The sequence below is a fragment of the Canis aureus genome, chromosome 11, assembly GCF_053574225.1.
Source record: "Canis aureus isolate CA01 chromosome 11, VMU_Caureus_v.1.0, whole genome shotgun sequence".
Classification (NCBI taxonomy): Eukaryota; Metazoa; Chordata; class Mammalia; order Carnivora; family Canidae; genus Canis; species Canis aureus.
In genome coordinates this window covers 67,050,933-67,063,326 of record NC_135621.1, presented here as the reverse complement: position 1 = coordinate 67,063,326, position 12,394 = coordinate 67,050,933, and the positions used below count along the sequence as shown (strand labels likewise).

Genomic DNA, 12,394 nt, shown 5'->3' with positions numbered 1-12,394 from the left:
GACCAGAATTTCTAATTTCCTGAGGGGAAAAATAACAAAAGAAATTGCTATCCAGATACTTCAAGTAAGCAAAGAGCTCTAAGGCCAAAATCTCAATTTCTTTCTTTTTAAAAATTGAGATATAATTGACATATATTAGTTTTAGGTGTACAACGTAATGATTTGATATGTATATACTGCAAAATGATCACAATACACCTATTTAACAGCCATCACCACACGTAGTTACAAATTTTTCTTTTCTTGTCAAGAGAACTTTTAAGATCTATTTTCTTAGAGATTTTCAGTTATAAAATATAATGTTATTAACTATAGCACCATGCTATACATTACATCCCCTCGTTTATTTTATAACTGGAAGTTTGTATCTTTTGACCACTTAATTTCTTTATTTGGTTGCTTACTTCTTTTTTCAGTAATAAGTTCAGGTGTTCATCCACAGAAGGGAAACCTTGCATGTATCTTAGGCAGATGATAAAATAAACAAAGGTAAAAATGTGGAGTTAAGAGTCAGTTTGAGAATGCTGACTTTCTGGTGAACCAAAAATTTAATTTAAAAGTAAAATAAGCCAAAGTATTAATAATTCTCTTCCTTTTTCTTTTTGTGATACTCTTAATTTTTAAGGCTCTCAAAAAAAATCTTCATCTAGTAGCACCTCTCAGTAGCATTATCAAGTAGATAGCTAATAAGAAAAAAACTACTCCTGGTTCCTTTTCTATAGTCGAGTAATATAAAGAGATTACTTACCAATTACCTACATTCTCAAATAACATCCACAGCAATATTTTAAAAATTTTACAAAAGCTCAGAGTTAAATGTAGTATGTACAATATTAACTTCCTTTACCATACATGTACGAACAAGTAATCTTAGTTATTTCAATCAGATTTCCTTTCTGGAATATTAACAGGTAGAAGGAAGGGAGGGAGAGCAGGAGGGAGGAAAGAAGGAAAGAAAAGGGAGGAAAAGAAGGAAAGAAAAGAAAGGAAGGAAGGAAGAAAAGAAAGGAAGAAAGGAAAGGAAGGAAGAAAGAAATCAGTTAAAACTACATACATAATGGTCTTTTGGAAAAGAGGACTGCTTCGAAATTAAGGAGGATTTTTTTAAATCATCTTTTTGTTTTGAATCTTAGCCTAAAAACCGAAGAACAGCTTGGACCTCTTTTCCAATTTGTTCAACAGAGATACCACTACTTGTTTTCCTCTACAATTTATGAGAATGTTAACAAGAAAATAAAATATATTGATCCCTGTGTTCTCAGAAAAAAATGTTCACTGAAAGGGAAGAAGATTTCTCAGTACATGGTCATGTATGGTTTTATATCAAGGCTTGAACTCTCTGAGGCTTGCTAGACCCACATTTAAGAAGTAGTTTGACTAAGAACATTTTACAAGTTTGGAAGATTTCTTTTTGGTTGACTTCTCACTAAGTAATAAGTTATTACAATAAAGCTGCAATAAAACTGTCTCTTGATCCAAGGAAGACATATTTTATTAAAATATTAAGATATCCTTTTGGTAGCCAGAAAAAAAGAAAGTACTAAAAAACAGAGACCCAGACAACGTTATAGTGAGAAATAGAAATCTGAAATGACAACTGCACTCATTTCTTGAAACAGAATTGTTTCCCATGTTTGTTAAATGAATTAACTAAGCTATGAATTCTGAAAGACTCACAACATTCTGCCAAAGCTGAATTTGGACAAAAGGACTTGAAGATACTCTGTTCAGGACAGAATTGTTACATTCAGGTAAAATTTAAAAGGAAAAAATCATTCTAAATTCCACCATTAAAAACTTAATGTTCACTGTCATTAGGGGCACCTCGGTGGCTCAGTTGGTTAAGTGTCCAACTCTTGATTTCAGCTCAGGTCTTGATCTCAGGGTCCTCAGATCGAGCTTTGTGTCGCGCTCTGTACTTAGTGGGGGGTCTGCTTCTCTCTCTCCCTCTCTCCACCCTGCCTCTGCCCCTCACCATGCTTGTGCATGCTCTCTACAATAAATCAATCTTAAAAAAAAAAAAAAAAGAGGATTTCTGTTCTGTCCCCAACACTGTAGCAAGCAGATGAAACATTTTAGGAAAAATGCTAGTAAATCTAATCCTCTCCTAGGGGACTTAGATTAATGTATTTTTCCAGCATGTTTGGGAAAAGGAAGAAACTGCAGGCCACAAGCCTCTTTCACAACAGCAGAATAAGAACGAATATCACTTCCAACTCGTCATTTACCGAGTAGGGGCTTACCCATTTCCGTACCTCAACTTCCTTCTAAACTTATCTTCCAGCCCCTTCTAACAATTTCTCCTTTCCAAAATCCATCTCTAAGTTCTGCTCATTTCCCAAATCTATTCAGCAAAAATAAAAGTCTAAGGACTGAGCCAAACAAATCTTGGGAAGTCTTAATGTATCTTGCCACATCCACACAATTTTTGCTTTATCTTTACAAAATAGAATCATACTACAAAATTCTTATTTTTCAGTGGATTTTTTCATTCACTTTAAAATTTCCTGTCATTTTGTCTTCACAAAAGTCCCTTGAAGTGGATATTATCTCTCTCTCTCTCTCTCTCTTTTTTTTTTTTTACAAACACCTGAGCTCAGAAGTAACTTACAAAATCATAAAGCTTATAAGAGGCTGAGTCAAGATTTGAACTCAGATTTGTAAGGTTATACAAAGCTTATATACTTTATTACCTCTTATACCCAGTTATCAAATTATAAATAACTTTAATCAACTTGTGTAATGCAAAAAAGTCCTTTTTGAAGTGGTCATACTTTTAAAAATTTATTATCTCATGATGTTACAAGTTCTAGGGCTATAAATTAAAGATCATTCAATACCAGTGTCACCTTACTAAGATGAAACTAAATAGGGAAAGGATTAGGTCAAAATCAACCATCAACAGTCTTGGCTTTGCATTATATAATTAGTTTACTCCTTGTTTAAAACTGAAAGCTTCTACTTCAATAATTAATTAATCAACAGGAATAATACACATTAGCCAAACCATATAATAACTGAATTAGCAAATTAAGCTGTTCAGACACTCAAAGTCAAATGAAAAGTGATTAGCTGTATACACCACCTGATAATATCATAATAATATCTTCATGTATCAAAGCAACGATGTATAACCATTTCAATTAACATCCAGACTTTGGAAATACTTCCAACTGAAAATGGTTTGCTTAGCAAAAGATAAATGGAAGAATTTGCAGACTCTGATTTTGTCCTCAGGATCTTTAAAAAAAGCTGGTGAGACAAGTGTTCCTTCTATCAACTGTCAATGCAAAGCAGTAATGTTCTAGGGAGTGCTCTTTTTAACACCTCTGGGGTTGAGGAAACGTTAGGTTTAGCACAGGCTGGATATCAAAATATATCTCTAGGGGCTACTTTAGGTCAGAATAAATCTTGATGAATCGTCTCTGAAAGAGTCTGGAACAGAAAAGGATAAAGTACAGGTGCTGGAGGATAAAAATATTCTCCCTGACATACCTACTCCCCAAAAAGTGTGAACAAAAATGTACATTTGTAAGAAACTATAAGCAAATAAATACAGCCACAGTAAGTCAACCTATGACTGTTTCTTGTTCTAGGTCTAACCCTTGATCCTTCTCAAACTCTCATCCTAGGTCTTTAGTCATTGTCAAATTATGAAATCCAAATCTGCTTTGCTCAAATTCTCTTTCTGTCCTTCAATTCCCTACAGCCTTCAGCACAGGCTGAGGTTTAAAATTCTGCTTGTTCTGTCCTGCACTCAAAACTGTACTTTAGGGGCACCTGGGTAGCTGAGTCAGCAGAGCCCCTCTTTGGTCAGGCTCTGCAGGGAGTCTGTTGAGGATTCTTTCCCTCTCTCCCTCTTCCCCTGCTCCTCCCCAGCTGGTGCACGTCAATTCTCTCTCTCTCTCTCTCTCTCTCTCTCTCATTCTCTCAAATCAATCAATCAATCTTCAAAAAATGGAAACTTGATTCTAATTTCCTAGGTCTCTTGGTGGGCAAAATTAAGAGACATTATTTCTGAAACTTAAAAAAAAATCTTCTACATCTCGCTTTAATCTTTCTTAAATGACTGTAAAGGTAAAAACTGAAGGATTCATTGGAATAATTAGCTAATGAATGAATTTTTTACATAAGTGGTATTTATGTTAATCAAAAAGCAAGCTGATGGATTTCTGTAAGTACTAAATTCACTGAGATAAAGAAAAACCTTACCAAGCATTACTTACTATAGGATTGTCTATTGAAAGTTTACCAAAGGGTTGTGAAAAATATAATCTACAAACCAAGCATTATGAGACTCCTTCAATAGGTACCCACCCAATTTAAAAATACTTTCTGAAAAGCCTCTACAGCAATTAATATGTCATACAAAATAGAGTAAATCAGTAAATACCTGAACTGAAGTGGCTGTTTCCTGTAAATGGCCACCAGCAACTGCTCCTTTGGAAGCTGCTGAAGGGACACTGTGCATTTTGGGGGTTCCTGGAGTATCAATCTTTTCATCTGTCCTATGTGACTGCCAAGCTTCCTTTCGATGGTGCGATTCAGTAGCCTGGTCTCCAAAAGCAGCCCAAGAACAACTATCTTTTTGTCCATCCTCAAAAGCATTCCAATCTACAACCTGGCTAGGCCCAGCTGAACTGAAGTCTGCAAAATCATCAGAGTCTTGAAAAGCACTGCAGTCATCTTGAATATTTGGCACAGAATCAAAATCTCCAAATTCACCTTCTTGCCCAATTTCCAGTTTTGAAATAGGATCAGTGCCTGTTCCAGTAGACTTTCCTCTCAATTTACATTCCTCTGATAAACTATCAGAAGTCTGTTTTAGGTCGGATTCAGTAAATATAATTTCATCTTGGCAAGAAACAGCATTTGTATCCCCAAATTCTCCAAAGTCATCACCTGGTTCACTAAAATGTGGAAAGTGCTCTGAGGACTCTTCAAAAGTGATATCGCTCATTGAATCTTGAGTACCAGTAACGAAAGGTGGAGTTGCGCCACTGGCTGTGCCAAAGTCCCCAAACTCATCCTCGTTAGTATCATTGCAAGTCACAAAATCATTACTACTGTCACCATTTTTTACACTTATAGAATCATCCAGAACACTTTCTTCTGTGGGATCAATACTGGGGCTTTGGGAATAAGTAAACTTTTTACTTTCTTCTTTGGAAGAACCAACTTCATCATCGGCATCAGAAGTTTTAATAGAATCCATACACAGGTCAGCACACTTTGAAGTAAATAAATCAAGTTTTTCCTCAGTTTTATACTCGTCTTCTCTTATGCTGGCTTCTAAATTATCAGCTGAGTCTGCCAAACTCCAAGGCTTTGACTGAACACTTGATTTTAAAAATTCATCCTGTTGCAATGTTGGAAGGCGTTGCTTTTCAGTACTGAAACCTCTGGTACTCATTCTGTTTATTTCTGAGACACAAACCTGATCCTCTCCATCAATGTCTCCTTTTTCGTCAAAACTTCTACCCAAAGACACTGCTTTTACAGAATTAAGTTCACTGACTCTATTAATTTTATTGTTTTCCTGAATGGTTAATGCTTCTTTATCATTCAAAATTTCACATCCTATTTCTTCTAGTTGTATCCTTTCCTTTTTGGAAAATGTGGCAAAATCTGCAAATTCCTCAGCAGGACTAGGTACACAGTCTAAGTTATACTCAGTACTATGAGTGCTAAGAGGCTTTCTTCCTTTTGAATCAGCTACAATGTCCAGATCATCTGTTCCCTGAGGATTTACAGTTTCCAGTACTGCAAACCCATTTGTCAGAATCTCCAGACAAGGAGGCTTTTCACCATTGCAGCTCTCTAACTGCTTGTTTTGATGAACAATGTTCATATCAGTTCTAAAATCTCCTGGAGAGAAACTTTCAGGCGTTCCAACATTCTGTCTCTGCTTCACTATAGTATTTAAATCTTCTGGACTTTCTATGCCATCAATGGAAGTATCTAAAGTTTTAGATGAAATTATTTCTTTGCTGGTGGTAGAAAGTAAAACATCAGACTGTCCTTTCACAGGAGGAGAAAGTTCAGCTCTGATTTCTTTATCATTAACATTTTTAATGGACTTAAAGCTAGTAAGGCTATCTACATTTTCTGAGAAATCATGAATTGGCATAAAATGGTTTGAAGGTACAAACTCTTCCTTGGGACGAGTATAATCTGGTGTATCAAAATCAACAAACCCTACACCAGAAGGGCTCACTTCTGAAAACCCACCAAATTCCCCAAATTCATCATCATCGTCATCCTCGGCTCCATTGTCTAGTGGTGGTGGGGATGAAGAGTACATTCGAATGATGTCTGGCTCCATTGTTCAATTGCTTTCAAATGATTAATTTACACCTGGAAAAAAAAAAACAGATTTTTTTTTTTTTGGAGGGAACAGATTATATACAGTAAGGTCTTTCAAAATTGTCTCAAAGCATTTCAAAACAATGCAAATTACAGTGCTCTGTTTGTATCCTTTAAATTATTTTTCTCTTAGGTGAGATTACACAGTTATAATGGCAAAAAAAAAAAAAAAAAAAAAACTTTCTTCCAGGGCACGTTTCCAAGAACAGTGGTATTACATTACTGAATTTGAGGTTTCCAAAAATTTTTGAGTAAACACAAAAGTGTATCTACAAAATTCTCTCTTGGGGCACTTGCTTGTTCTCTGGAGTTCTCTTTCCAGTCTACAGAGGATTCAGGGTCTGTCTTATGGATTTATATGAGTTCTTTATAAATAAGACATGAAAATAAATTTTATCTCTAATAATTGCTACAAATATATTCCTCACCTTGCTGTTCAATGTTTATTTCTGACCCATTTTTTTAATAGACTTTTTAGAGCAGTTTTAGGTTCACTAAAAATTGAGCAGAAGGTACAGTGAATTCCTATATCTTCCCTAACCCTATTCATGCACAGCCTCCTCTATTATGGACATCCTACACCAGAGTGGTGTATTTGTTACAACTGATGAACCTACACTGACACACATCATTATCACCCAAAGTCCATAGTTTATGTTAGGGTTTGCTCTTGGCGTTGTACATTCTATGGGTAAGGGCAAATGCATCATATGTATCCACCATTACATTATCACAGAGAGTAATTTCAATGCCCTAAAAACCTTCTGTTCTACCCATTATATTCTTCTCTCTCCCCTGCCCCTGGCAACCACTGATCTTTTTACTGTCTCCATAGTTTTGCCTTTTTTGGGGATATCATATAATTGGAATCATATAGTCTGTCACATAGTATATAGCCTGTACATACTATATGATTGGTTCTCTCACTTAGTAACATGTATCCAAGCTTCCTCCACGTCTTTTCATGGTTGATAGCTCATTTCTTTCTAGCACTGAATAATATTCTGTTGTCTGGATGTACCCCAGTTTATTTAATTTTTTTAAATAATTTTCAATATTGAAACCATTTCTGACTTGAAGTTACAAAAACAGTAGAGAGTTCTCATGTATATTCCATCCAGTTTTCCACAACGATAATATGGTAAATAACGATAGTACATAACCAATCCAGAAAAGTGACATCAGTACAACACTATTAACTCAGGTACAGACCTTATTTAGATTTCACCAGTTTTGTGTGTAATTCTATGAAATTTTATCACATGTGCAGATTAGATTCAAATAACCAAGACTATAATTGAGATAAGCACTGCCTGCAAAAATAGTTCAGTAATATTCATCAATATAAAGAAACTCTGTTGTTACCTCTCAATATTCACACCCTCCTCTAAGCCCTAACTCCTGCCAGCCACTGATCTATTATCCATTATTATAATTTTGCTACTTCACAAGTATTATGTAAATGGAATTATATAATACGTAATTCTTTGAAGTTGGTTTTTCTTCACTCGACTTAATGCCCTTGAGATCCATCCATGTTGTTACATGTCAAGAGTTTTCTTTTTTTGTTGCCAAGGAGTACTGTTATAAAAGGGCTCACAGTTTCTCTGTTCACTCACTGTAGGGCATTTGGATTGTTTCTAATTACAAATAATTACAAATATAGCTGCTATCAATATTTGTATACAGATTGTTATCTGATCATGAGGTTTTATTTCTCTAAGATAAATTCCCTGGGGTGCAAATGCTCAGTTACACCTAAGTGTAAGTTTAACTTTATAAGAAACTGCCAAACTATTTTCTAAAGTTAATTTGTAAGAGGTCAAATCAACTTTCCATTAGTAATTTTCATTATTTTGCTTTCATATAAACTTGAGATTTAATAAATATACAATTTTATTTTTTTCTACCTCAGGTGGTTTCTTTGCATTTAGTTTTTTTAAATAATTTATTTTGATATATGATCTAAAGCAAAGGTCTAAGCATTTTTTTCTTTTAAATGGCCAAGCAATTGTCATAATCCCATTTACTGAGTAATCCTTTCCATACCCATTAGTCTATGATATCTGCTTTCTATATACACTTAACTCTTAAATGGAATCTGTGTCTGGGCTATCCTGTTTCTTTGTACTAAATAGTCAAAAGGGCCACAAGACAGATTTACATTAGAAGCAAAGGAGAATAAACAACAGAAGTCTTAGAACAAAACCAGCCCATAAATTGATAGTTCCAATGAACTGAAGCCCAATGAATATTTCCTGCAATTCACATTTGTAAAATTAGATACACGAGGAAAATATTTTACTACAAAATTCAACCAGTTTTGTAAGCTCAACAAAACAACCACTTCTAACTCTCAGAACAAAATTTCGTAAGATCTTCCAGCTTTAGGGAGAAGATACCTTAGAAACTACTTAACTTAATTAGATATGAGGAAAATGAAGCCTACTGATAAGCAACTTTCCCAAAGGTCATACAGCTGGTTAGTAGAGAATGACTTCAGAATTTTGAAAAGGATTTTTGAGGTCAATGACTGGTCAGTCACTGAGAGTTATTTGAAAGAAATTGAATAAATCACAAGAAAAGAAAAAGACTCCATTGTAATATATCTATTTTAAACTGTCTTCCTTACAAAACCAGCATCATAAATAAGAAAATTATGGCTTTACTTCTGAGATACCTTTTCTGCTGATTTAAAGAGAAAAGGAAAAAAAATAGTAAAAGATACATATAAACCCTACTTTCCTCCTTTGTCCAGAGTCCTGATAACCCCTTACAATGCTTATACAAGGCAATTTGGCCTCTAAAAGTTTCCCTGATTATGAAGTTCCTATTATTTAAAAATACTGATTGTTAATGAGAGTGTGGAGAAAAGGACATTTGCACACACATACTGCTGTGGATGTGTAAATTGTTAGAAGGCTTCCAGAAGGCAATCTGGCTATATTATACAAACTGTGTGTGGTTTTTTTTTAAAGATTTTATTTATTTATTCATGAGAGACAGAGAGAGGGGCAGAGATACACGCAGAGGGAGAAGCAGACTCCCTGTTGAGCAGGGAGCCCAATGCAGGACTTGATCCCAGGACCCTGGAATCACACCCTGAGCCGAAGGCAGATGCTCAACCACTGCCACCCAGGCATCCCTGTTTTTTTTTTTTTTTCTTAAAAGTAAAACAAAAATGTTCCAAAGGGATTATTTAAACAAATTACGCTTTGTCCTCCCAATAGGATGCCATGTAGCCATTAATATCATGATTACTCTTTTTTAAATTTAAAAGCATTCATAATGATACCAACATGTCAAAAGGACACAAAAGCCAGCTTGAAGGGATTCCTAGTGGTAAAATCGGTGACAATTTGAGCATCAAAATAAAGATAATATTGGATTATAATCCACCAAATAAAAGAATCAACTATCAGTCCTCAGATACAAACATGTAAGATACTGCAGTTTCAAAATATCTCCCCACAACATACTCAATTACAAAGGAACAAAGTGTAACTTTACAGTGGTGAAGGCTGACACTTCATCAAATGATCAAAGTGAACATGATTAGTAATGGGAATACTGAAATCATGTATCACCTGACAAGATGTAACAAGAACACAGGATCACTCCTGGAATATTCCTGACCAAAATACACAACCTGAATTTATTCATGAGGAAACTTCAGACAAATTCAAATTGAGACACAGTCTACAAAACAACTGGCCTGTAATCTTCAGAAGTATCAATGTCATGAAAATTAAGGAAAGACTTAAAAACTCTTCCAAATTGAAGATGACTAGAGACATGACAAGTAAATTCAACACATAATTTTCAACTGGCTTCCCTTTCTGTACAGGTCATTATTGGGACGACTGTGAAATCTGAATAGAGTCCAAGGAGCAACGTGTTGATGCTAATTTCTTGATTTTGAGGGTAGTATGGTGGTCACGTAAGAGAGTGTCTTTGGTTGTCAGAAATGCACACTGAAATACTTGGGAGAGATGAGACATCAGGTTGGTAACAGTCTCAAATTATTCTGGAAAAACACTTATTTGTACTGAACTTGCAACTTTTCTATGTTTATGATCATCTCAAAATGAAAATTAAAAAATTAAAAGTATTCAAGGAGATTTATGTTTGCATTTAAATATGCATGTTGTATAATAAATACATGTTCTTATAAAGTATCTTCTTTTTAAATTTTTTGGCAAAGTATACATAAAAATTCCTATTTAAAAAATTTAAAAATGAAAAAAAAATTAAAAATGTACTATTCTAACCATTTTTTAGTGTACAGTTCAGTGGCATTGAGTACATTCACATTGTTGTACAACCATCACCACCATCCATCTTTAGAAATCTTTGTCTTCCAAAATATTAAAATATTTTCTGTACTCATGTTTTTAAAAGACTGATTGATTGATGAGACAGAGAGAGAGAGAGAGAGAACAAAAGGGAGAAAGAACCTGAAGCAGACTTTGCATTGACCATGGAGCCCGACATGTGGCTTGAGCCCACAACCATGAGATCATGACCCGAGTCAAAACCAAGATCAGACACTAAACCAACTAAGCTGCCCAGGTACCTGTTTTCTGTACTCATTAAACAATAACTTCCCATAACTCCCCATTCTCCCACCTCCCAGATCCTGCAACCAGCATTGTTTTTTCTCCACAAATTGGACTGCTCTAGAGTACCTCATATAAGTGGAATTACACAATAGATATCCTTTTGTGACTGGCTTATTTCACTTAGCATAATGTCCTCAAGGTTCATATATTTTGTGTAGCATGTGTCAGAATTTCATCCTTTTCAAGGCTGAATATTATTCCATTGTATGTATATACTATCATCTGTTGATAGACAGTTGGGTTACTTCTACCTTTTGGCTGTTGTGAATAACGTTGTTGAACATAGGTGTACAATATACCTTATTTTTTTTGACTCTTTGTTTTGAAACAATAATAGATTAGCATAAAGTTGCAAAAATAACAGACACCATATGTATAGCCTTCATCTAGCTCCCCCTAATGGTGAATCTTATATAGCTCTAGGACAATAGCAAACCTGGAAACTGACCTTGTTGAAACATTACTATTACCTAGACTGCAGTCCTTATTCAGTCTTCACCTTAAAAAAAAAAGAAAAAAAAAAAAAAGCTTTTGTGTGTAGTTCTGTTTAATTTGATCCCATGTACAAATCTTTGTAACTACAATTATCAAGATACAGAATTGCTCCTTCTCCCCCACCCTATCCCTGGCCAACCACTGATCTATTTTCTGTCTGCATAGTTCTGTCATTTCAAAAGTGTTATGTAAATGAAATTATACAGTATGCAACTTCTTGAAGTTGACTTTTTTCACTAAATATAATGCCCTTAAGGTCCATCCTGGTTATTGCATGTATCAATAGGTCAATTATTTTTATGGCTAACTAGTATTCTATAGTACAGATATACCAGTTTGTTCTCTCACTCATCAACTGAATGACATATGGGTTATTTCCTATACTTTATTATTTTAAGTAGTACCTAAACTTTACATAAACATAACCTTAATATATGTACCAATAGTATATTTAAATAGTATACATATTAAAGATGCTAACAACATTTATGTACAGGTTTTTGTATTTCTGAATCAGCAACTTTATAATCACACCAACAATACAAAAAATAGTCCTTCCTGCCACATCTTGACAAAGTATTCTCTTTCTCCTTCTAGATACAATAGGCTCTGTCAGCCTCCCTGACTATGAACATTTCCTTATTTCTCTAAACTGTGTCACATACTGATGGGAAGAACTTGGGCTACAGATTCCCTTCCTGCAGGTCTTGCCTTTGGTCCAATTCATCCTTCAACGATTTAAGAGAATGTCACTCTCAAGTTTCAGTCAAGAATGCCAACCAGCCAGTGTGGAGGAGGCTTGGAACTTTTCAGAAAATTCTTCAGTGTCCAGGGCAACTCAGTAAAATTTTTTAGTTGAAGTATTATTTGTTAATTGAAGTATTTGATGAATTCGCATACTAAGTTTGACT

General features: G+C 34.8%; 1 protein-coding gene across 7 annotated transcripts in view; it reads right to left on the bottom strand.

Annotated features, from left to right (window-relative positions):
• Nucleotides 1–12,394, bottom strand: part of AFTPH (aftiphilin) — a 67,673-nt gene that overhangs the window by 33,759 nt on the left and 21,520 nt on the right. For 4 of the 7 annotated variants that reach the window (XR_013389789.1, XM_077915641.1, XM_077915637.1 and 1 more), the window contains one exon: nt 4,394–6,357. Coding sequence is in view for 6 of the 7 variants with exons in the window: in XM_077915641.1 (XP_077771767.1) it covers nt 4,394–6,325 (1,932 nt within the window). In the remaining variant the exon portion in view is untranslated. Of the gene's footprint in view, nt 1–4,393; nt 6,358–11,436; nt 11,488–12,148; nt 12,295–12,394 lie in introns of those variants that run through there. The other 3 variants (XM_077915638.1, XM_077915642.1, XM_077915640.1) reach the window with 3 other exon arrangements.